Source organism: Scardinius erythrophthalmus, assembly GCF_964197995.2.
Source record: "Scardinius erythrophthalmus genome assembly, chromosome: 9".
NCBI classification, from domain to species: domain Eukaryota; kingdom Metazoa; phylum Chordata; class Actinopteri; order Cypriniformes; family Leuciscidae; genus Scardinius; species Scardinius erythrophthalmus.
Genome location: NC_138229.1, coordinates 23,894,015 through 23,921,381, shown reverse-complemented (window position 1 = coordinate 23,921,381; position 27,367 = coordinate 23,894,015). Strand labels below are relative to the sequence as shown.

Sequence of the window (27,367 nt, the reverse complement as noted above, 5' to 3'; positions counted from 1 at the left end):
AAACCGTCTAATGTAAAAAAAAAAAAAAGTTCTATAAAAATGAGCAAAATATTGTTCGGATGTTGACAGAGCGGAGAGGATAAGCGGGCGGCGCTGCAGTTTGAGGAAGTTTGAGATGCTTGAGTCACAGTTTATTTGCGCTCGTCAATATCTGACTGTCAAAACAGCGACTGCGTTTAGAACCTAATCGGACTAACGGGAAAAAGCCTCCGCTCGGGACCGGGACAATCCACACTGCACAATGGGAGCATCCTCATCCAGTCTGTTGGACGAGAGTAAAATAAGCTACATACGAGGTAAACGGATTTTCATTTAGTAGCCTACTCAAAATGTCTATATATCCTGCATAACGGTTAGCTCTCTTGTGCAACCTTAAGATTAATGATCATAATTGAATGAGACTTTCTCTCGTGTAGGCTACACTTTATTTATCCGTGTTGCATTGTGCTTTAAAGTAAAAATCAGCGTATTACCACTAAACCATTATATGTTAGTTATTGTAGGCAATTGAAATCCAAGAATAACCTCCACTTTACTTAAACACATCAGACATGCATTTGACAGCCAGCCTATGCAGGAAATGTCATCAGTTTCATGCAGTGCACACCTACCCAAACATATACCACACGCCCACCACACCTTTAACCCCACCTATTATCAGTTATCCCACAGCTCAATGTCATGCAATAGCCCAGTTTGATCATCCGTCACTTAAAGTTTAGGTTGCTGTGAATTTACATAAATACCGAGTTATGAACTGTGAGAAAGAGTGCTGTTGTTCTGGATATCAGCAGACACCTAATATAAAGTGGCACCACGACTTAATGTATGTAACATGGAGACTGTAATGTAAAATATTACCACAATTCCTTTTCCCCAAAGATTTACAGATTCAAATATGCATTCACAGCTCTTTTGCAGCACTCTCCGATTCAGTGATATACTGCCTTTGTGAATGCACTGATATGTGATTTCACAGGAATGTCACACATTCTGAGCGCATATACTGGAGAGAATGGGTTTCCTTCCCCTGATGGGGTACACAGCTGTTTCTGCATAATGGGGATTGTTTTGCTCTTATTTCATCTGGCCAGCAGTGAGCAGGAAGTATTTGACCAGAGTGGAAACTCATTCCAACATTCACTTCTCTTTATTGTTCAGTCTTTTCAGCGGAATATTTACTCCCATTTGTTTGCTGACTTATAAAGTAAGCCGTGTTGCCTTAATTCCTAAAAGTAAAGGACTTGCATGTGAACTAAAATGTAATTTAATAAACTGCACATTATAGAAATTATAATGTCCCCTGTTGCAATGATATTAAGGATGCCTAATACAGCTGGACAGATACATTGTAGTGTGATACACTATTTATAATTGCAGACATAGTGACATCAAATTTGTGTGGTTCAGCTGGTGAACTATTAGCAGAATAGGAGTGTATAAACTGAAACAGACAGGGCTTCAGTCTTGGAGTGAATACCGCTCTTGTGCTCCAAAAACTCAAGTTATTTGCCACGTCCCCTTTTTGGGCTTTGGCATGTATTTACTCAGTGCTGTCCAATGTATACACACACAGGTTAAATGAGGACTTCAGGGTTTGTGCTGTCGTTAGAACCCTGCATGTTTGATTACATTTGTTTTCTGTCCAGTAACACTTAATTACTCGCCATTAAACACTTCATGTGGACGAAAACATAAAGAATAGGCATACAACAGTATAGGGGTGTGGGCTGACGTAACAGATGGTAAAAATCAAACAGCACCAGCATATAAAATGTGTCCTTAATTATGATGCGCTATTCACCACTCCCTCCTCCACTAAACTCCTAAATGATGTCATGGGTTTTTGGCACTAACTTGGATTGATTTAGCTGAGAGGGGCCTGAAGTGCTCTGGACTCTCCTTCATATGCTGTAAAATGACCCATATGCTGCTGCTTAGCACAACTGCGAAAGCCAAAAATGAATGATCATGCTTTGTTTAGCTAACACTTTTACAACAAGGTCCCATCAGTCAACGTTAGTTAATGCATTAATAACATTAACAATGGCCAATGCATTTGTTACAGTATTTATTTATCTTTTTTAAAAATAAAACTCTTCATTGTTAGTTAATGTTATTTAAGGCCCATTAAATAATATTAACAGATACAACTTTTGATTTTAATAATGTATTAGTAAATATTGAAATTCATATTAACTACAATTATTACATTCTTAAGTACATTTCATTGTTAGTTCATGTTAACTGACAATACAGTACTCTCACTGTTTTTAGCATTTAAAGGAACACTCCACCGTTTTTTGAAATAGGGCTTATTCACTTTCTTTCCTACATTTAGATAGGTGGGCAAATGCATGTTTGTCTCAGTGCATGCATTGTTTTAGTTTGACAGGGTCGGCGCTAGCTTAGCTTAGCATAATGAATGGAATCCTTTGTTGCCAGCTAGCATGGCCTGAGTAAAAGTGATATAAAAAATAAAAAAAACCCACCTAATTACTTCTTGTGGCCTGCGTATTCACAACAAGTACAAATAGTGATGCAGATTAACACTAGGCGATTTCTTAGGCAGATATTGACTTATATATTAAGGACTATATTAGGGGGAAGCACAGGCGAAGCACTGCTACTTGGGCGTGATATCTCTGCGCCCAAGTAGCAGTGCTTTGCCTGTGCTTCCCCCTAATATAGTCCCAAGTTAATATCTGGCTAGGAAATCGCCTAGTGTTAATCTGCATCGCTATTTGTACTTGTTGTGAATACGCAGGCCACAAGAAGTAATTAGGTGGTTTTTTTTTTTTTTTCATTTTTTTCAGTAGGATTTTAATAATAATAATAAAAAAAAAACGTTATCCACTATAAAGAACCTTTTGTACAATGGAAAGATTCCATCGATGTTAAAGGTCCCTAATGGAATCCCATATGCCAATAAAGAATCTTTATTTTTAAGAGTTGTAGAATGACATTCTAATAACTTTTAGAATGACATCCCATAATAGTCCATTTATTAGTCACATAAAAAGTTTAAGCACGGTACTGCTATTTAAAAAATTGAGTGTTTTAGATTAATAGATGAAGTAATGCTGATGATGACATGCAGTTGGAATCCAGTTTGTGTTGCTGTTTAGTCTTCACATCAGTTTATATTCAGACTTTATATTTTGATAGATTATTAATCCACATATATCATGCTGTATAATGACGGCACTAAGTGTATCTTGTGTTGTGATGGTCTCAGCACAGTTTTAACACCACTATATTCTGTGCCCACTGAGGTACTGTATGATGGCACCTTGCTGAGGTGTCTTTTTCATGGGCTAAAGATGACAGTCATCCTCTGTTCTTCAGATTTTCCTTGTCCTCTTTGCTTTAAAATGCTAGCAACTCTGGCATTAAAAGATAATTGTGCAAATCTATGATCTGGATCCACTTTCCTGATGCAGTGCTTGAATGAAGCATGCCGTTCTGTCCATATGTCCTTTGCCACTTACATTTCAGGTTTTCAGTGGGGCTCTAGGGGAATGGTCATGGTTCACACTGTCCTTTCCTCACCATGTGTGAGGAAGATGTGGGATTTCCATGACAGAAACATTCCCTTTTCACCTGTTCCATATGGTGAGGTTTAACATTTTTCAGAGTTTCTCAGATGATTACAAATTGTGGCCAAACACCTTGAAGACAGACATGCAGATTGCCTTATCGCTTTAGAACACATTCAAATACTGTAGGACGTTCCTTCCAAGTTAAGTAACTGACAAGATTTGTTTAATTTAAAGAAAGTAAATAGGGTCCACCAATGAACACTTTTGTGTTTTACCTTTTTGTATTGCTTTCTTGTGAAAACTTGCCACATGGTGATTTTCAAAGTGTTACTATGTGGTTACAATGGGTGTTGCAAGGTGTTCTGATTTTTCAATACATTGCTATGTTGTTGCTTGGTGATTTCGGGTGATTACCAGGGCATCACTAGGTGTGGTTTTTAGGGTGTTCAGGGTGTTAACTATGGCATTGCTATGGTGTTCCATCTATCCATCCAATCATTCCCCAAACCGCTTATCCTCTGTAGGTTGGCAGGGCTGCTAAATCCTATGGTTTTGTGTTTTTTAGGGTATTCAAGGTATTATAGGGCCTTATGCTAAGGTTTTGTAGATGATTGCTAGGGTTTCCTGGATGGTTATTGGTCCAAGTCAAAAGAGCCTACCCAAGTCTTTATGGCATTCTGGCTCAGGTCCCTCCTTCAGTGTAAATCTAAAAGATTTTCCTGTTTATAGTCTGCCACACAGGTGATAAAAAATAAATGTAATCGCTTAGAAACATAATAGCACTCAACAAGACAAATGTTTTGAGTTATCATTATATGCAGAAACAGAAACAAACTTGGACAAGATGTTAAGAGGTTTTGAATAAAAAAGCGTGTCTCTGGGTGTGTTTCTGCTGTTGGGAGGAGTATCAGTCAGTGAATCAGTTTGATTCTAATGGGAGGAATGAGAGCTTCATTCCGGGACGACGTCCCAAACCTCCAGGGGAGAACAGCTCAAAGCCTCTGACCCACACCCTCACAGATTCATGATTCTATAGTCACACACTGACATACACACTAAAACAAAACTGATATGTGTCACTCTATCATGTCTTATTCTGAACTGACAGTAATGTTAAAGGTTTGTATCACAACCTCAACACCTTATTGTTTTAGCTTATGGGAGTTAACACCACCTCTCTCTGCTCTTCATACAGTTGAGTCCAAATTTAACAGTTATTTTATCCGCATAGCAATTTGAGTAAAAAGTTGAGTTGACATTTTTTGGAGTGTTTCTCATTTGCTTTGAGATAGCAGACCTCGAGCTGCATGAACTCACAAAGTTTGTGTCACTCACTGATGATAATGTTCTTCAGAGTGATTTGAGATTATTCAAAGAGCATCTTGTATATTTATCTTCCTTTATATATTTCCATGTTTAAATCAGATTTTGTATCTCAGGTTTTCACGTTGGCCTCAGACTTGTATGTCTTACTGAGTGATCAGCTTGCCACATTACAGTTTGGATTCAAAACTATTAAGGACTAAAACAAACTCCTCATAAGCCCACACTGACAAAGTAATGTAGCTCCTCTAAGAACTTCTCACTTTTGCTGAACCACACGCTATTTTTTTTAGTTTGGACTGGAAGGACAGTGGAGAGAGAAAGAGAAAGAGAGCGCTACAATCTGATATGTTAGTCATGGAGCTGTCTCCCTCGTTGGGCGTTTCATGCTTCAGATCTCTTCTGCAGGCCAAGAGGTGATGGGAAAAGCAGGCTCTCAGCTGGTCATCCAAACCACTGGACTGATACTTCAACAAGAGTTAGACAAGTGGCGTCCCCAGTAAAACATTGTAAAGTGCAGTAAAGCGAGACAATATAGTGTAATTAGTTGGCTCTCTAAAATTGTTTTGCAAGCAATTTGAGCTGCACGTTCACTTTTAAAAATAAAGGTTTCAAACGTTTTTTAATAATCTAAATAACCTTTTTGCCAGTTGTGCAATGGAAAGGTTCAATGGATGTTAAAGGTTCTTCATGGAACCATCAATGCCAATAAAGAATCTTTATTTTTAAGAGTTGTAGAAATATTCCCAACACCTTTAAACTTAAGTCATTTCAGTACTGAACTCTATTTTCAACTGAGAAACTGGTCCTGAAAAATGTTGCACTGAGAAAGCAGCAGTTCAAAGCAAACACTAAATTCTGCATCTTTCTGTCAGTTTTATGTTTCGGTGGTTCTGCTACATAAATGTTATGTATTGGCAGCATTTCAGGCTGTCGGCTATGAAATGCAGGACATTCTGAAATATGTCCATAAAGAAAAACTCTTTCCAGTCCCACTGTGACATCTGTAGATAGAGAATGGAAATCGCTATTCTTTCCTTTTTCAGTTTCAGATGGTAATTTAAATCATTGGCCTCATCTGAGGTGTAAGTTTCACAGCTGCCTCGGAAGTTAGCTGCACTCGTGTTTGCAGGAAATGACTTCACTTCACAAATAACAAATACGACAGATTCTTTATTCTACGTTTCGACTTTTGTCTGTAAAGAATTGTGCAAGCAAAAGCAGTGTCAATGCAATGAGGTTTTCTCATTACGCTTTAGGTTGTGTGTTTGATATGTTGTTTCAGATCAAAGTTTTTGTTGTCCAAAAGAGATTTGACATAAGGGTGGGCTACACTTGCCTTTCTTTCTTCCTGCTCTTTCCTGCATCAAAGGAACATATGTAGGGCGAAGGATAAGGGACATATAAAACATCAAAACTGAAATCCTAGACACCATCCTCTGTCAGGATATCATGATTGGGGAGAAACTGGAGACGGGGGCTATTTAGAACCCTGTTTGTGTGTGGGGAGATGAAGGGAAGTTTAAGACCAAAGTTATTGTACAGATGTGCACATAGCCATTCTGCTGTCTGCAAAACAGTTGAGAAAACACTGTTTTTATGAATTGCCCTGGGAGACCCACAGCTCTGCTTAACTCATCACTGGACACAATACATTTTAAATTGTTTAACACTGACCATCTGCCCCCTTATCTGTTGTGTGTCTGTTTTGACATTAAGAAATATATAGTTTGGGGTCACTGAGTTTTTTTTAAAGAAAGTAATACTTTTATTCAGCAAGGACATTAAATTAGTAATAACAGTTATAAGACAGCAGGGTTCTCAAGTTTTATCAAAAGCTTGGAGTGAGATCACATGCGGTTAGGGGAGGAGCCCTAATGGAGCCCCGCCCCCCAATTTTACCCATTGTTCATAATTAACCAGGACAAATTGAAAATATAACAATTGGTAAATCTGATAAATGACAGAGAAATTCATCACATCAAATATAGCCTACTCTTTAATGTTATATTTATAATATCAAAATTACAAATAAGTTACGCAAATTACAAAAATATAACAAATTGCTGCATATAGTTTGAACAGTGTCTAGTTAAAATGGTATAATGATTTGTGTGGTGGGACATTGAGAACAAATAACATATTAGAGTATTATGTTGTGTGTGTGTGTGTGTGCGCACTGGAGTACACACTCCAGCTTATGAAATGTGTTTTGTGTTGTAAGTGTTGGAAAAATACAAATGGCAATTAATATGTTTTGACAGGATATAAAATATTAGAGCACTCTGCTTTAATACATAGCCTTAATGTAACTAGAAAGACTATTAATACAGTATAATATATAATTTAAAATAAAATAAATAATTTAAATTTATTTAAAATAAAATAAAGAAATACATTTTCATTCCTTCCCATACCCACTAACATTTCCCTTAGTTTCAGATAACGTAAGCTAGCCAAACTGAGCCAAAGCTTCTGGCCTGGTTGCAGAGTAGTTGTAGAGTTTTTGACTGCATCACTAATAATGTATACGATGGGCTATATATTAAATGTTCTAGCCTAAAAATGTTAGACGAGCTTTCTTCCAACTTACTTTCTCCATCATTCACGACGTGTGTTCGCCGTGTTCGCGCGATGTTGTTGGTTATCTAGTAACGAACGTACGGTGGCCGAGAATGTTCCGTCAACTTCCGTGTGTTCGCGCGCCTATTAACGAACGCAATCTGGCCGAGATACGTGCTGGCGGCAGGAAACTTCACTTTGTGTGCCCGCGCCTCATATACAACGTTATATAAAAAGCTTGCAGGACAACTTGGTTGGCATTGCCTTTTCAGCGTGAGAAATACACGGTGTGGCGTGTGAGCGTGTGAACTGGTTGAATTGCGTGTGTCTCACGGCCAATGCGTGAGACTTGAGAACCCTGATTTATAATGTTACAAAATATTTATTTTTCAAATAAATGCCATTCTTTTTAGCTTTCTATTAATCAAATAATCATATAAATCCTTATCCTATTTCCACAAAAATATTAAGCAGCACAACTTTTCAGCATTAATAATAATAAGAAATATTTCTTAAGGATCACGTGACACTGAAGACTGGAGTAATGATGCTGAAAATTCAGCTTTACCAGCACAAAAATAAGAAATGAACATTTTAAAATGAATTCAAATAGAAAACAGTTCTTTTAATTTGTAATCATATTTTGCAATATTACTGTTTTTACTATATCGTTGATCAAATAAATGCAGCATTGGCGAGAGTTTGAAAAATATTTCAAAATATTACCGACCCCAAACCCTTTCCTGAGTTTCCTTGAAAGTTGAGGATGTATCTGCATCAATGCATCCTGCTATTACATTAGATTAGATTTAATTGCACCAATTACCTAGAAAGGCCACATGCCATATAGAGATTTCATCATCACAAGATGTTTGAAATCTCAGTCCACTAGCAGTCAGATGAAGCGATGCCGAGGACAAACATAAACATGTGTGTATTCAAAAAGCTGCAGAGGTTGATGTTTTCTGTAAGGACTTCCTGGGATGTGTAGTAGATTTGTCCTCATTGGATGGACTTTTGCTCTCTTGTACCTCTTCATGTTTCTAGCCTGTGGAAGATTCAGTGAATTTGGACAGTGTGGGACAATATCAAAATGCTAAGTACTATTAGTACTGACTGCACAAAGGGACATGTTAGAGAGGTGTTGTGATGTGTGTTGTTCTATAGCTTCCTTGTCTTTTAGAAAGAAGAATTAGCTGAGTTGTCCAGGAGTGTCAACGGTCATGCTCTTAGCACAAGCGTGTTTGTGTGTCACAGGAAACCACTATCTCATCTCCCTGCCCTCGTCATGCAACTGTCTGTTCTCTAACTCACTTTATTCACTTCAGCTAGTTAAGTCCAATTTTATTTGTATAGCACCTCTAGAAACAACTTTACCCCAAAGTCCCTGAATTCAAATACTATAATAACTTAAGAGGGCGGAAAATTATTTTACAAGGAAAAAAGAAATCTGTTTAAAGCTAACTTTGTATCAAGTGATTTTTAATAATTTATTCCAAAAAAATAACTATAAGAACACAGTACCATTTCATATCGGCTATATTTTATTTGTATAAACGTGTTCTTTTCGATAATTTTTTTTCCGGATCATCAGTCATCGAAGCTCATTATATTTCTACTTAGTTTATATACTAATGGGTGGTGAGATTCAGAAGTAGGAATTAATTATATTTTTTGTATAATTTTATATCCAGCTTTACTACCTTTTAGCCCAGGAATTGTCACTCCAAGAAAGACAGAATATACTTGTTGTCCTGTGTATCTTTGTTACTTATGAAACTGCTCTGAGACACGAAGGTTGAGGATCCACACGCAGTATTTATTAGAAGGGTAATTCAAAATCGTAATCCACACAAACAGGCAAAGGTAAAATCACAAGCAAACAGTCCAAACAATAACTGAGTCCAGGGCAGAGAAATCCAGGAGACATGAAACCAGAGAGAATGCTCAGAAATGCAGCACAGACACATACAAGACTTAGCAATGAATGACAGAATTGACCAGGCTTATATAGGGTGAACAAATAAAGTAAATGAGACACAGCTGAAAGTAATGAGTTCTGATGAGTCCAGGCAATGCATTATGGGGAATCCGTAGAGATGTCATTGTCTGTGATGGAGTGCCTCCTTGTGACTCTCAATGGCATTCCTGCTGGTGATCGTGACATTCTTCATATTATGCAATTGTTAACTGAATTCATGGAATATTTAACCCAAAATGGAGAATTTAAAGTATTGATTGATTGTTTATTTTGGAGAATCTGTTCTGCACAACAACATTTTGAGGAATATTGAATATTTTCTGTCTGTTAAGCTCTAAAACAGGACAACAAAGCTCAATATTCCTCATGACTAATGTGCTATATTTAAATATTCTGATGTCATGTGAGAGATTAATATGTGGAAAAGATAATCTTAAATCAGTTCAGATCATTGAGTCAGTCAGTTGAAATCGAGAATTGGGATTTACGAACTGGATTTATGGATTTATGAATTGCATTTTCATGTGGTAACATGAAGTTGATATATCAGGCTCACAGTGAATCTTTACTAATAAATATATTGTTCCTCTAGATTTAGACCTCTGATTAACACTGATTGTGCAGACAAGGCAACACACTGTATAGTGTGGTGAAAATCGAGTTTTAATGTGGTGTTTTTAAATATAGGCTACTTTAAGACAAACCATTTGCAAATTTATCAGTCTACACCATTGGTGAGAATTTTCTCCTTAAAACGGCAGTTTACCGTAGACAGTCTCAAAAATAACCAATCCATTTTAACACAGTGAGAAAAAAAACACTGACAGGAAAAATCATGGTATAACGGGTGAATTATGTATATGATGTATATTACGATGTTATGATGATCTTTATGTCTTTTTCCATTGACTTTATATGATGTTCAAAGCATAAGGATGCTGATTTTCAGAAGGCAGCTGTCTTACTCTGAGATGGCGAATGGGAACATAGTTTGTGTAACATTAGCAACACATTATTAGCTGTTTGATAACGTAGTCAAGCAAAAGGCTAATCATATGTTCACGTTATGTGCCTGATGTTGTAGAAAGCGATACATAAGACGCATTACCATTCTGACACATCGACTTGTAGACGAGCTTGTATAATTAGCTCTTCCTTTTCTTCTTCTGAATCATTTTCTGGTTCAAAAATATATGGCTTTTTTAAACCATAGGTGAACCACAAATCAGTAGTATTCTGTCATTTTCTTAAAAGGATCAGACACTGTTTTGTAAAGCTCTTTTAATGGTTAATATAGCATGTCTAATGAGCACCGTAAATTAGATACTATTCAGCAATTGCCGGTGGCTGAGCAGAACTCCATACATATAATCAGAATTCTGTACTATTTAGTCCTTGGCAGAAAATAATATTTCCAAGTAAAATCAAAGGATATTATCTAGAGATGCACCGTTTACAATTTTCTGGGCCGATTCCGATTTCCGATTTTTCATTAAGTTTGACCTGCCGATACCGATTTTAGCCGATTCCGATTTCATTTTTTTCTAACCACTTTACAGCACACACAAATATTTATTTTATATCATTTCTGTAATAGAACATTTTACAATTTGCATAGTTCACACACATCTAAAGTGCAGTGTTGTGGAAGAACCATTTCCTTTTCACATTCAATATCCAATAATTTTTTATATATATTTATTTAGCAAACGAAACGTCTGTATGGAAACAGGGAATGGCAATAAAATAATATATAAATAAAAAATAAAATAAATATAGCCTTGCAGTATAAAGATATTTATCAAAGCACACACACACGGGCCTATTGCAATCACTTCAAACTGAATAATAAAACAAGTTTAAATGGGTACATTTTCTATAAAAATATTAGTCTTTGTTTTCTTTTCTGACATAGCCTACTCCAGTTCTTGTTAAAACACGCAAATTCTGTGCATTTTGGGCACTTTTTTTGTGAAACCCTATTTAGGCTATTTTCAACCAAAAGTGTGAAGATGAAGCTCGCGACGCTCCTGCTTGACGCTCGCGCTGCTCCTGCTCCCGTTGTGAATGCACTCATATTGATTAACATATGCACGCCGAAAAAAAATACGCGCTTGCGGTCTGAACGGACGTAATTCACGAGGTTTTCTACATGTGCTCTGTGTGCACGTGTGATGCTGATGTTGCGCAATGTTAATCATGCGGCGCCCGAGTGCATTTGACCGGCATAAAATCGGCATTTGTCAGACTGACCGGCCGGTCGCCGGTTACGGCCGATCACGTGAAAATCGGCCAATTCCGGTCACCACCCGATCAATCGGTGCATCTCTAATATTATCCCTTAAAATCTTGGAAATTGGGATCCAAGCACAAGAGCTATTGCAAATAAAGTTTTAAATTTAGGTTGCACAGTGGAATAATGCTGAAATGGACTCTGTGCCATGTCATTTTGGCAGTGCAGTGAAGGTGGCTCAGTCTTCTGGAATTAGTCACTGTCTGTCAACTCCCTCAGAGTCAAGAACAATAAGATGAATGTGCTAATTAGACCCGCCTCCACTCACTCACACCAGCTCAGAGAACCACTCGGCCAACTCTACTCGAGTAAACGCTGCACAACGTCGGACACATAACGGTAATTAATATGATTAGCCTTTATCAAACCTTACCAACTGTTATCAGGCAGCTAATAATGTGTTGCTAATGTTACATGGACCATGTTCCCGTTCGCCATCTCAGTTGGCCTTCTAAAAATTAGCATCCTTAGAAACGCTTTGAACAACTCAGAACTCCAGTGGAGAAAGGCATATAGTTCACCGTAATAGACATAATATACATAATTCACTCGCTATATTGTTAAATTTACATGATTTTTCATATCAACATAGAAAATATACCTGGATAACCTAGCTTATCTTGAGACTCCCCTGCTTCAGAGAATAGTTAATGATATGCTAAAGCCCCGCCCCCCTCGTGACAGGATTGGTTACAAGGTAGTTTGTGACGTAAGAAACTCCGCAATGACTTATGAATTTGCACATGGTTTGTCTTAAAGGGATAGTTCACCCAAAAATGAAAATTCTGTCAGTAATTACTCACCCTCATGTTGTCCCAACCCCGTAAGACCTTCGTTCATCTTCGGAACACAAATGAAGATATTTTTTATTAAATCTGAGCGCTGTCTCACTCCTCCATAGACTTCTAAGGGACTGAAACTTGCCGGCCCAGAAAAGTTATTAAAGAGATCGTTAATATAGTCCAAGTGACTCCAGTGGCTCAATCTTAAGTTTATCAAGCGGCGAGAATACTTTTTGTACGCAAAAACAAACAAAAATAACGACTTTATTCCACTTTTCATTTCCTTCTCTCTGGGCGTCGAGTCTTTTCGCGTAGTGTTTAAGCGTAGCGCGTCTGTGTTGCACGTCACCACGTATCACACATGACCAGCGTCGGCCAATAGTGAGCCTACGTGGTGACGTGTAACACAGACGCCTCCATAGAAGTCTATGGAGGAGTGAGACAGCGCTCAGATTTAATCAAAAATATCTTAATTTGTGTTCCGAAGATGAACGAAGGTCTTACGGGGTTGGAACAACATGAGGGTGAGTAATTACTGACAGAATTTTCATTTTTGGGTGAACTATCCCTTTAAAGCTTATTAAAAAACACCTCATAGACATATAAACAACATTAAAAACCATTGATTTTCACTACAGGGACTCTTTAAGAATTAGGCATGAAAGTGTACTAAGGCCTTTTATTTCTTTAATGTTGTATTATCTGCATGTACATATTTGAAGTACACTGCAAGTGCACATTCAATACAGTTAATGGCACTTGTTTTTCACAAGGTTAATCTGATCTTTCATATGTGTGTAGGCCGGACAGAGGCTGAGCTGAAGAACTTCAGTCCTCATTACAGAAGGCAAAGCTGTGTTGCCTTCTTTTGCCATCTGAAGGATGAGGTGGAGCAGCACAGGGCAGGACAGGCCCAGCTCCTCAAACAGAAGGTGAGAGCATAACTATCTTATCATGACAACATCAGTTTATGATGTGATTGTATTGTGCTATCACTTATGATGTCAGTGTTATCTGATTCATCATGTTGCAGTGTCTTACTCTCACTGATTCTAATACGTTTCGCTTCAAGGAGCCTCCGCAGGCTTCAGAAGTCCTGTACAAGGACAGCATGCTTTACTTTGAAGACAACAGAAGGTGGAAAGAGAGATTTGTTGTGGTCCGTGCTGACTATAGCCTAGAGCTACATGATAACCAGGAGGTATGTAAATGTTATCTTTCATCCTCATCATGTAAAAGCTGCTTTTTTGATAGAATATGCTCATGATTCTGTTATATTGTATGCATCCAGTCGTATACAAAGGGAACCCCTGCACGCCACAAACTCCTGCCAACAGGAGGCGCTGTATTGACCTCAGAGGAAAAATACACTGCTGTGGTAGACAAGGCTTTTCCCGACCTTAATGGTGAGTGTTTCTCTTGTTTATATCCTGATGTCTCTCTTCCTGTTGGAGTGTTCGGCGGCGTCAGAAATTGCAAACTCTCTATTTTGAAAGTTTGTTCCGTATAGTATGAATGTGTGTAGTATAAATGACATGCTAAATTTGCCATGTTGTCATTATCATGTGACCTGTGTCAGTTGCGTCACTTTACCGGCTTTCACAAATCCTCTCCCGTGGCCTCATGGGATAGTAAAGTGTCCATTGTACGCACACTTCTCGTTGGAAGTATTAGGTCATCCAGGTACTTTTTGCCTATTCTTTTATGTACACTCACCTAAAGGATTATTAGGAACACCATACTAATACTGTGTTTGACCCCCTTTCGCATTCAGAACTGCCTTAATTCTACATGACATTGATTCAACAAGGTGCTGAAAGCATTCTTTAGAAATGTTGGCCCATATTGATAGGATAGCATCTTGCAGTTGATGGAGATTTGTGGGATGCACATCCAGGGCACGAAGCTCCCGTTCCACCACATCCCAAAGATGCTCTATTGGGTTGAGATCTGGTGACTGTGGGGGCCATTTTAGTACAGTGAACTCATTGTCATGTTCAAGAAACCAATTTGAAATGATTCGAGCTTTGTGACATGGTGCATTATCCTGCTGGAAGTAGCCATCAGAGGATGGGTACATGGTGGTCATAAAGGGATGGACATGGTCAGAAACAAGGCTCAGGTAGGCCGTGGCATTTAAACGATGCCCAATTGGCACTAAGGGGCCAAGAAAACATCCCCCACACCATTACACCACCACCACCAGCCTGCACAGTGGTAACAAGGCATGATGGATCCATGTTCTCATTCTGTTTACGCCAAATTCTGACTCTATCATCTGAATGTCTCAACAGAAATCGAGACTCATCAGACCAGGCAACATTTTTCCAGTCTTCAACTGTCCTATTTGTAGTGGAGATGAGTGGTACCCGGTGGGGTCTTCTGCTGTTGTAGCCCATCCGCCTCAAGGTTGTGCGTGTTGTGGCTTCACAAATGCTTTGCTGCATACCTCGGTTGTAACGAGTGGTTATTTCAGTCAAAGTTGCTCTTCTATCAGCTTGAATCAGTCGGCCCATTCTCCTCTGACCTCTAGCATCAACAAGGCATTTTCGCCCACAGGACTGCCGCATACTGAATGTTTTTCCCTTTTCACATCATTCTTTGTAAACCCTAGAAATGGTTGTGCGTGAAAATCCCAGTAACTGAGCAGATTGTGAAATGCTCAGACCGGCCCGTCTGGCACCAACAACCATGCCACGCTCAAAATTGCTTAAATCACCTTTCTTTCCCATTCTGACATTCAGTTTGGAGTTCAGGAGATTGTCTTGACTAGGACCACACCCCTAAATGCATTGAAGCAACTGCCATGTGATTGGCTGATTAGATAATTGCATTAATGAGAAATTGAACAGGTGTTCCTAATAATCCTTTAGGTGAGTGTATGCTGTGAATTTGGACATACTTCTTTTGTCACATACTGTTTTCCGCCTACTATATAATAGGGAAGTATGCGATTTTGGATGCAGCCTTTGTGTGTTGTTCAGGTTCTAAGGAAGAGCCCTCCATTCCTGTGGTCACGGTTCCCGGTCCTCTTCCTGTGTACCTGAGATTGCCTTACAGGCGGGACTCGTACTTCTGTTTCCAGCAGGAGGAGAAGCGGGCCCGCTTTGTCTCGATCCTGAACGACTGCGTTCGTCATCAGAACCAAGGTAACAGATCAGCACTACCTCAGTCTCAGAGGGCACTTTTGTTTTGCGTTGTTTGTGTTTGCAGTCTGTTTGATCAAATTCATGACTTATACCCACACCAGGGAACATTTAATTCCTACAGAATTTCTATTTACTCATTATGAAAGTACTTCTAGAGTTTGGTCTGACTAATTCTCTGTACACACACCCAAACTCAACCTTAAACACATGCTATATTACAGTAGTGAGGCTGATCAGAGGGTACCTCAAGCTGCTCTGCTCTTTCCCCAGTTTACTACTGTTTTTCTTTGGTGGTCATGGTGATACACTAATAATATTCAGAATTGCAAAGCTCTCTTCCTGCGTACTTGTCGTTTAGCGGTTACACAGCATCTGCAGAGCACGAAGCTATGTGCAATAATTTTCTACTTCATCACACAACTGAAAAAGTCTCTTCACACCTTATTGCATTACATACTAGGTGAGAGGAGAATTAACCACCTACACAGAGTAAAATCAAACTGTTGTTAACACTATTTTAACATTAAACAATCTTTTTTGTTGTTGTTTCTGCTATTGTTAGCTGAAAGTCAGATTAGAATAGACTTTGAAATAAGCCTCATGAACCGAACTTTGAACATGAGTTAAGGGTCAAAAAATAATAACTGTGAGGATGCATTTAGTTAGCAAGCAGCACAAATGACTGTATATATTATTAGTGTTGGGGAATCTACATCAAATCTGTAACTTGCCAAGCTAGCTACTCATAATGTAAAGTAGTTGAACTACATTCACACCACCCTTACAAAAAGAAGCACACCTACATTTAATTTTATAAACTAAACTTAAGCAGTTCAATCATATTTTCCAAGCATACTTTATGTAGTAAGTATCAATGTAATAGTAGTATATTTGTAAGTTTACTATTTTAATACTTCTTTTAGTTTATAAAAGTATACTTAAGTGTTCTTTAAGCGTAACAGTGGTAAACTTCGAATACACAGCTAGTTTAGAAATTGTATTGCAATTACATATAATGTGAACTGTCATATAAATGAACTTATAAGGTATAGTGTTAGTTTACTAGCTATATAATTCTAAACCACATTTTAGTTTATGAAAGTACACTTTGAAGTATACTCTTACTTTTACTCTTACTAAGTATGTCTTGGTCAGAAGTTTAAGTATAAGTAAAGGCCTCATTTACTTGTCAGTAAGGCAAGCCAAGTATACTTAAGTACAATTTTGTAAAGTATATCTCTAATAGTAATAGCGCACTTAAACCTCTTTTTGCATTCTTTTGAAGTTAGTTTAGACTACAAGAATTTAAGAAGACATTATCTTTTAAAATATGTTATTAACAATTTATATAATTTGAAACTATTTATTTATTATTAAGCAATAAAGGTTTTGATTGAATCCTGATCATGGTTACGATTATGGTAACGGTTAATTTACAAAAATGTAATGAATGAAACTGAATGGAGAACGTAAGGAAGTACGTACTTCTGCACTGAAGCTCAAATCAGTGAGTCGTTCCTTTTAAACCAGTTCATTTACATTAACAATCCAAATGAACCGACTCACTAAAACGAATCGTCTTCCCAATGCTTCTTATGTGTTTAAGGCGAGTGTGTTATTATTACCTTATTATTATGTAACTTATTAATGGATTTTTTTGAAAACGGGTACTTTTAAGCTAAATGTAAAATGTAGTTGTGTCAGTGGTATTGCAGCAGTGAAAGTGAGATTGTTTATCTCTTATTTAACAGTACATGTAATTTATGATTGGTCTCTCAGCTTTCTCTTTTCATCATAGCCTTTCATCATACTTGCTGATTCCAAGAAATTTCTGTGTCTTGGTCATTTTCCTTTTTTTTTCTTTAACCAGAAAAGAGAAGTTTCCGAGTAGCGCTCACATGATCCTGTATTACACAATTAGTTCATCTGACAGAACTATTCTCCTCTCTCTATTATCCGCAGATTATCTGAAGAGTATGGCATGTGAAGTGCAGGCTTTCCTGAAGGCCATTCACTTCTACAGGCAGGAGAAGGGCCACTATGAATCATGGGATATGCTGATGGGCCGTGACTGTGAGGTGGGCATTCTGGTCTAAATTACTCACAAGCAGAGTCCACTTGTTTTGAATGAATCATATGAGTCATGCTTCTTTTCTGAAGTAGCAGCCAAAGAGATGAACAAATAGACTGGCTGTGGATGTCATAGTGTGGTCAGCAGACTGGTGGAGTCAGAGGCTGAGTGTGGACAGAGCGGCTGGTCAGGGATTTAGGAGTGTGTCATGCTGTTAACATCCCATTAGGGAATCATTGGACTGTCATTTCATGCTTGACTGAAACATTTGTGTACGCTCGCAAAGCTTTTGTATTCCCTAGAAAACTTTGTGTTTGCTCTCAGAACTTTCCAAAAACTTTGTGTGCAAATGCAAACTCTCTCTGGGGAACACAAATGTTTTGCAAGCCAATCCAATAGCATTATTTACTTACAAATAATACCTCTTCTCAATACGTCACATGATTTGAAGTACTGTATCATTCATGTTTGTAGCACAGATGTTGGACGTGTTTAGAATGAATCAAATAGTGATATCTGCCCAAGCAAGCACAACAAATGAATGATATGTTGTTCCTCATGCCAAAATTCCTCTTGTATGAATTGTATGAAAATTCCTGTTGTTATGAAATCTTGAGATCACAACGGGGTCTTTTACAGGATGTCCTGTAGCCACTCAAGGAAACACCTCTGCCTTCCTCTAACTATTGTTGGGTCACATTTGGAACCCTAATTTGGACGACAAGGTGTTGTTGTGTAAGGGAACTGAAAGCAGACATGAAAATAGGCTATTTTAACAATCCGTCACTATCACAAAACAAATCCTGAAAAGGTGATCAGGACCAACACAATGTGCTTATTGTTCATCTACATAAATAAACAAATGACATATTGCTAACCAAATTATTATATTATATTACCTTAACTTATGTAGTTTAGAAGTTATAGTTCAGTAAGATTTTAATAGGATACTTTTATTCAGCCAGGACACATAAAGACATTTATAGGGCCCTATCACATATCTGGCGCAATGCAGCGAGTTTTTTTTCTGCTTGCGCGTTTTAGCCTCGCACACGAGCAGATCCGTTTGCTCTCTGGAGACACGTTCAGTTTTTCCTCTTGTAAATTCCGTCATGTAAATAGCAATCCGCCAAGGCGTGAGCGTTACTCATTAAGAGAATAGGGACAACCCTTTTAGACCATGCGCCGGGCGAGCTGCCCATTTTTCCCGTCTTTAAACTGGCAAAAGTTGATTCGGACACGCCCTAAGTGCACTTGCGCCGTGCGCTTTGGACCATGCGCTTAGATCGTTAAAATAGGGCCCATAATGTTACAAAAAGGTTTATATTTCAAATCAATTCTGTTCTTTTGAACTTTCATATCATCAAAGATTGGTTTCCACAAAATATTAATCAGCACAACTGTTTTCAACATTGATAATAATAAGAAATATGTTTCTTGAGCATGAAAGGCAGCATATTAGAATGATTTTACTTTATTTTTGATCAAATAAATGCAGCCTTGGTGACCAATAGTGATTATATTATATAAAAATCCAGTCAATTAAGTAATTTAATTATACAAAAACGTTGATTGTAGAATAACCAATCAAAATCAAAAAGTTATGTTATTTTAAATACATATTTAGTGACACATATTGATAGAGCAATACGACTCAGTATCCACGTCGGACTGCCACGCCTGTGTGGTGATTCAGTCTGATTCATTGCTGTGACATTACAACAACCCAGTGATTCAACGCTTTACTGTTCCTCCATGAGTTGGTGCCATATGAATATTTTGCGTCCGGTATCAGTACAACTCTCATTCTGCCATGGGCTTCTGTAGTGACTCTCTCTGCCTGCCTGCAGGTGCTGGCTAACCTGGTGATGGAGGAGCTGCTGCCCTCACTGCAGACGGAGCTGCTGCCCAAGCTGAAAGGAAAGAAGCCAGAGAGGAAGAGGGTGTGGTTTGCGGTCAGTGAGATCAGCCGGCTCCTCACAGCTATTCTTAGAACTTTGACACGCTATGTGGTGAATGTCACAGTCAGGAAACATTTTGGCTGGTCCATTTTGAATATATAAATCCACTGTTTTTCTGGCTTCCACACCATCCAAAACAATTAAAGTTTTATACCATGAAACATAATTCTCTTTCACAGACTGTATCAGTTAGATGAGGTCACTGCTCTATAAAAGGACTTTTTGCCATTAGTCAACATGTTGACAAAGGCAGCTCTGTGTTCATGATGAAGCTGGGATTATGGTGGCCACGTTTAGGATGTTTTTGATTTTTTTTCTCTCAGACAGTGGAAGCGACCTATGAGCTTGTGCATGAACAACTGCGAGAAGGATTGGAGAGTTTGAAAAGTGAGTGCAGAGATGCCACCAAACAGCAGGAGGCGCTCATCCGCTCAGACATGGACCAGATCATCAACTCACAAACATTCCTGGAAACTAAATTGCAAGGTATGGGCAGACAGTCTATACTGCGTATTTGCCCTACATACAGTGTTCAATTACACTACCATTCAAAATAGTGAGGTCATTTAGGTATTGAGGTTAGGTTATTGAGGTAAGATATACACACACACACAAAAAAGTGTACTTTTATTCAGCGAGGGGGCATTATATTGATCAGAAGTGACAGTAAAGACATTTATAATGTTACAAAAAAAGTATATTTCAAATAAATGCTGTTCTTTTGAATCCTGAAAAAAATGCATCACGGTTTCCACAAAAATATTAAGCAGCGCAACTGTTTTTAATATTTATAATAATCAGAAATGTTTCTTGAGCAGCAAATTAGCATATTAGAATGATTTCTGAATGATCATGTGACACTGAAGACTGGAGTAATGATGGTGAAAATACAGCTTCGCCATCACAGGAATAAATGACCATTTAAAATATAATAAAATTCAGTTATTACAGTGTTTCTGTGATTATTTTACTGTTTTTGATCAAATAAATGCAGTCATGGTGAGCATAAAAGACTTCTTTCAAAAACATTCAAAAAAATCTAAGCAACCCAAAACTTTTGAATGGTATGTAGCATTTTTGAAAAATATTTTCCTTCATATCATAACACTCACAGATATCATATTAAGTGAGAGCACACCATAGGTTGAATAATATAGTTTCTTTAATATTTAGTAAAGTTAGTGAATCATTTTCTCCTTTTTTGCTGTCATAAATGTTTAAAGCAAAATAATAATTGGTAACTACATTACAATTCTGTGTAATGTGTGTATTTAGTCATACAATTTCATAGTTTTGCAAGTGGCCCAGACCACATAACCATAATAAAATCTTGTTTAATAGCAACCAGTGAATGCGTAAACATATGATCACCTTCAACCAGAGTATTGACTTGATATTATGTTAAGACAATAAGGTTACACAAAACTAAATATTACCATATATCTGAACATTTTCATGCATGTAAATGTAGTCAGCGAGGCACACCAAATCTTAACGTTGTACGGCACCCTTTTGACTTCCTTTCTGTTTGTGTTAAGCTTTAGCATCAGAGCCAGCCATGAAATACAGTTCAGAGAGCGTGGCCCCATACCTGACCTCTATCCTGGAGGAGCTGATGGGTCCGGTCAGCGCAGGCTTCCAGGCCGTGAGACTGCTGTTGGAGGACGAGCTGACCCGAGTCTGCAAGGATTTCCCTGAGGGGGGAGTCACAGAGGAACTTCAGAGCGTAAGAGAGTGCACAACATTTAGAAATATGTGGTAATATGGCAAGTTCTGGAAATGAATATTTATCTGCTGATTTCAACTTTTCCTGGCCAAGGCTATTGCACAACACTTGAAGCAAATCATGTCAGTTTTTCCACTAAGAGGAAAGAGAAGTGTTAGACAGCAAAGCTGAGGTGATTAGATCACGCTGGAATAATGATCATCTGAAGTTCTCATGAGTCATGTCCTTCTGAAGGCTCTGCAGCAGGCGGGTCGCGACCGGATTGAGGACTGTTACCAGCACGTGAATGTCCTGAAAGAACAGCTCCAGGAACTCCGAAACCGCTTCAAGTTCTCCAACTCGACTCGAGTAGTCCACTGCACCCAGAATCAAATGCAGCAGGTGTGTTTCCTTGCTAGACTTAGTGGGGCTTCATGTAATTAAATATTTCATCTAGCCTTCTGACTCAAGAATAATTGCATAAAACTTTTTTTAGACCTCACTAGTGGATATAAACTACTGAAATCACATGTGTCATATAGACAAATGCTCCAAAAATGAAGTCAATGGAGAGCATTGCCTCATCTTGTCATGAACTTTGGTTCCCCCTACAGGTCAAAGTAATATAAATGAACTGTGGCATGGCTGTTGTTTTGTACCACTCTTTTTTAGTTGATGGAGAATGCAGTGTACACTTTTGAGCTCCTGCTTCAGGCTGCCTTAAAGGATAAACCTGACAAACAGACCTCAGTCATGGAGAAAGCCAAGCTACGTGTCCTCAAGGTAGGCTTTGCCCACATTTACAAAGTGAACACATGTGCAATGCAGCAGTACAACTTCTGAATAGAATAACTCTAATAAACGTGACATAATCATTATGGAAACTTTTGCTTTTGCCTTCAGCAATTTGACTATGACAGCAGCACAGTGAGGAAGAAGATATTCCAGGACGCCCTGGTTGACATCACCCTGCCAGCCATCAGGAGAAACCTGGCCCCCGGCTGCAAAACTGTACGCACTAGTCAGCTCTTAACCAGTTTATACATTTATACATTATTACAATACATCTTGTAGAGATATTCTAGCAAGTTATGTTTCTCTTTAATAAATTCAAATAATTTTTTTTTACACAGATTTTTTTTTAGAGGTGGAAAAAATGCAATACTTGGCCTAAACTGTATACAGATAAAGCAACAGTAAAGGCCCGTTCTCACCAGGAATGATAAATTGTTCTGTTTATCCTGCAGTTATGTCATCTGTTGCTTTCAATGCTTGAGCTCTTCAAAATCTGCTGGATTCTGATTGGCTGTCATTGTTTTTAGCGTTCATCGGCTGGAAAATTGTATGATTCTGACGATATTGTTTCTCTGGGCCGTTATTGTTAGTTGTGATGTGGATTTTTTTTAGAACTACTTATTAGAGCTGCACGATTCTGGTTAAATTTAGAACCACGAATTTTTGGTTTAAAAAAATTCTGACAACTAAACAAAATAACACATAATTTACTATAGGTTCAGACAAAATGTTAATTGTTGCAGTCTATTTAAAAATGTTTAATCAATTTGAGTGAATTAAAAAAATGGTTTAAATGAATGATTCAATGACTCACTCATAAATACTTCACTTGTTTCATTACTCGATGAATGAATGATTGACAAATACATTTTTTAACAGTCACTTTCGCCACCTACTGGTGTAACAATGTAATGGATATAACCGTTTTTTGAAGCGCCAAGTTACTTATAAAAGGTGATTTTTGATCGCTGCTGTAGACATCGGTGTTTATATCCGAACTATAAACTTTTTTATCTGTGATAATATGAATATTTGTAACACAGAAATAATGATACTATGTGGTTAAAAAGACTGCTTGTGAAGCTGTTTCATACCTAAACATGATAACTGCTCTCTCTGGGTCAGCGGCAGCGCCAACACAGATTTTAATGTTCCGGTATTTTGTCAAAAGTTAATAGACAGGAAAATTCATTGTCATTTTGGAATAAGATCGCATCTGTGTTTGAATCGAGGTCACGCTATTTTAATAATTAATCGTGCAGTTCTACTCCTTGTATATCTTTTTTGTCATCATTAATAGTTATCATGCTTGGTGTGAATGGGCCTTAAAACTGGGAATCAAACTACACTGGCTGCACTGTGTGTTTGATTCGCTAAAAAAAGGTTCATTAGAGTCATTCATTTGGGGACTTTATTCAGAATCGACTGATATCAGGCTACCTCTCAAATACAGCTGGTTTTGTTTGAACTGTTGACTGAATTTTTTTCTCGTTTCGGCAGGAGCTTCAGAAGTTTGAACAATTCATCTTTGCAGATTACACAAACTTTGTTCAAGTGGAGAATATCTACGAGAACATACTACTCAACCTTTTGAATAATGAAGTTAACAAAGGTAAACCGTTTTAGTTGCTTGTTTGGGGTGTCTTGAGAAATATTACTGACTTCATAAAAAACTCACATCTACATATTGGTCCATATGTTTGCCGTACAGTGGTGAAGGAGGCGGCCAGTCTGAAGAAGAACAACCTGTTTGCGGACAGTACTGACCTGCAGCAGTGTGTTAGTCAAAGCAGCCTGGCTGACAGCCGCACGCCGCCCCTCTCTGCCCCTTCCAGTCCACCCCAAGTGCTGGCCTTTAAACAGGCAGTGCAGAAGATCTCCTCCCCATCAGGAGAAACCGTCAGTGAAGACACCCACCAGACACATGAGACTTCAGTCATTCCCACTGTGAAGATTACAGTGTCTTCTCCAGAATCCGTGGAACCTACGTCACCGTTAAATGTGGCTGAAAGCCAGCCAGATGTTCCACCAACATTACCTAATAATTCATCTCCCATTCTAGAGGTCACAGAGACTGATGTTTCCTCAACCGAACCCGAAACCATCGAATGTGCAGAGGATTCATCTTCTCCGCAACCAGAGACACTTTCCAAAGTGGAGGAGGATGACGTTACACCTGTTAGTTCAGACCAAGCACCAGTTCCTCTCGCTGATGCCTGTGAAACCCTAACTGTGGAGGCAGATGAGGAGAGTAAAGATGCAAGTACTCCACAGTCTGAAATCAAAGAGGAATGTGTCCACACTGTCCAACCTGATGCTAGACTGACGATCAATGCAGAAGTTCTCCCAGACGGATGTGTTGAAGGCACTGACGTGGACGGCAGTGTTTCCGATGAGCACAGTGTGGATAACAAGGTGTGCGAGGCAGCGTCATCTAGTGATGAGAATAGTAATGAAACGCAAGACAGTCCTGCGGTGGATGCTTCTCCTGCGGTGGATGCTTCTCCTGCTCTTGACTCTGTTCCTGATGGTCCGGAAGGGGGCGCTGTTGCTTTAACATCCGAGCTGGAGAACCATAGCAGCATTGTGAACACAGATTCACCAGAAGAGACTGCCGACAGTGTGCATGCTATCAGAAATCTCATCATGGAAGTCATCGAGATAGAGGACATAATAACAAGACCTTGTGATGAAAACCAGCCTTAAAAATGGTTGAATGAAAAGTTATCCAACTATCCAGTTATCCAACTATCCAAGTTATAAAACTATTTAGCTCTGCTAACAAAACAAACTACAGTGTTTCCATATCTTATATATATATATATATATATATATATACACACACACACACACACACACACACACACATATATATATATATATACATATATATATATAAATGACTTGCATCATTTACTATTTTTTTATTATTAATCTAAATATTAACATTTAAAGTGACACAGTCATGTACATGTGCATATGTAAACAGAATTCAGTTTTTTTTAACACTTTATCTTGCATCATGTTAACAATGGTGGGTGTTTGTACCTGCAGTTTTTATACAATGTTGAATAATTACATTTAATGTTGGAATATTTTTATTTGTTTTTTTTTTTTTTTTTATTTAGACAATGTGAAGCGATTAAAATTAAATGACAAAAAAATAGAAACTCTACATTTTTAGATGGTACACAAATGTTTTTAGTGGACTAATTTATTCGTGTGCTGTGCTGGCTTGTACAGACATATCATTCTTATAACAGGGGATCATGCTGATCACTAAATAATTATTTTGTACCATGCTGTAGTAGACTTTCTGAAAATGAGACAGTACCTTTGTACATATGATTATCACAGAGAGTCTGTTTAATAAATTTCCACAAAACAGACGGTTTATCAGTGCATTGTTTTATTTTCTTCTGTTTGCAGTTAAGGACAATTCACATTAATTTGTCAAACTCACAGGATCATTATAGCAGCAAAGGCCAAGATGTTACGAGGCACGTTTTGTGTCTGGAAATACAGAGCGGTCCTGAATTCATTGTGATAAATTAAAACTAAAGTACAGTACTCTAAAATAACACTTAAAAATTAACAGACATGCTACGTCTCAATCAGAAACATATAATAATCAAGTAAAACAAATTAGCCTACATAAAATTGTAACAGGCAGCATTTAGCACCTTACTTGTGGTGTTATAAGATTCAAATGATTTACACAGCAATGAATCCTGGACATGGTTAGGCAGTTAATTAATAAATATTGAATAATGTCTACTTGTATATGCAATCTGACAGACACGGCGTATAGTTTTGTTATACATGACAAGTAGTGCAAGATATTTTATATAAAGTGAGTAATGCTACATCTTTATGAAGCTGTAAATGCAGTTTATGGTCATCGGATTAATGAGAACTGTGGCTACATAATAATCCGTTTTACTGGCCGAAAGTTCATTATCGTAACATGTCAGGATAAAATATTCAATTAATAACATTTTAGCTGATTATTATTTAGTTAATATGAAGATGAGAACATTTAATCCAGTTCAGTGAATATACTTAAAGTGCACTCTCTAAAAACTAAAAAAAATAAATAGACTAAATGCTAAATGTAACATTAGGGAGTCAGTTGTTTCATTGGTGGTATGTGGAACATGCAGGACATTATACTTCACCTGTATGTGTCTCTTTAAAGATGACACACACTGAACTACAGCGCTTTATATTTCATAAATAATATTAATACGTTGTATGAGATAATGCAAAGCATTGTTACATAATGTACTAATGCTTAGCAGATTTGTGTACATTCAAAAAGTAAAAAAAAATCAATTTATAACTAAACATATGAATATAAAATATATAACAATGTATGTGAACTTTTGATTTGCTTAATGAATCATTTAAAGTTATTATAAAGCATCATCAAGCATTTTACTGGGTCTCGCTATTAAATCTGCATTTAAATCCAAGGGTGGGCTTACATTTTGTGGAAGAGACTGGTTGGGTTCACAGCGTTCCAGTTTTCAAGGAGATAAAAACGGTCTTGTAGTGAACTGTTACGCAGCGGCTCTATCTGCTGGATCCGTACCCGTGGAAGAACGGCTCATCAGGACGGAAGCCGTAGGCGGTGGCAGGACGTCCTTCAGCTCCATTACTGAGGAAAGAGATTTGAATCAAGTGAGCGTAAACTCTGATCATCATGTTACCTTTTAAATGATGCCTCTAAGAGTCACTAGATGGCCTTCTTCCATACATATTATCACCAGGAGAGACGGTCTCAGGTGCGTGTAGATCAATTTGTTAGATTAATGATGATTCTGTATTCGTGTCAGTGCTGTGCTGATACTACACATTAATTCATTAAGCTTGTTGTTGTAAATGTAAACATAGGTTAATATAAATTATATACAGTACTATAACTAAAGTATAATATTTTATATATTTTACACAGACAATTTCTATGAAAATCATTATCTAACTGGCTTTTAAATTCCAAGAATGACTTTTGAGAGCTTTAAGTATCAGTAGAATAAGCTGAAAATTAGCCACAAACCAGTAACTTTTTGCAGCACAAGGGTATAGTATAAAAATGTGCTTATGAAATAATAGCGGTGTAATTTATTTATCCCTTACATTTCAGCTGTACAAATGATTACTCCTGAAAATGAAACATATTCTTATATTTTTGGTAAAAAAA

At 37.8% G+C, this 27,367-nt stretch overlaps 2 protein-coding genes across 3 annotated transcripts in view; one reads left to right on the top strand and one right to left on the bottom strand.

Annotated features, from left to right (window-relative positions):
- Positions 1–136: 136 nt before the first annotated feature.
- On the top strand, positions 137–24,870 carry niban1b (niban apoptosis regulator 1b; the record flags this gene model as incomplete). The annotated part of the gene is made up of 14 exons (XM_081374447.1): positions 137–296; positions 13,285–13,415; positions 13,556–13,684; positions 13,775–13,889; positions 15,468–15,632; positions 17,595–17,710; positions 19,554–19,658; positions 19,988–20,150; positions 21,203–21,390; positions 21,625–21,771; positions 22,042–22,152; positions 22,273–22,380; positions 23,665–23,776; positions 23,876–24,870. The coding sequence occupies exons 1-14, from the start codon at positions 242–244 to the stop codon at positions 24,868–24,870; spliced, it is 2,640 nt and encodes an 879-aa protein (XP_081230573.1). The 5' UTR covers positions 137–241.
- The window catches only part of kifap3b (kinesin-associated protein 3b), a 53,250-nt gene continuing 46,157 nt past the window's right edge, over positions 20,275–27,367 (bottom strand). Inside the window, exons 22-23 of one of the 2 annotated variants that reach the window (XR_014030779.1) lie at positions 26,652–26,824; positions 20,275–21,358 (exon numbers count right to left, since the gene is read on the bottom strand). Coding sequence is in view for 1 of the 2 variants with exons in the window: in XM_081374448.1 (XP_081230574.1) it covers positions 26,740–26,824 (85 nt within the window). In the remaining variant the exon portion in view is untranslated. Of the gene's footprint in view, positions 21,359–25,559; positions 26,825–27,367 lie in introns of those variants that run through there. The other variant, XM_081374448.1, reaches the window with a different exon arrangement.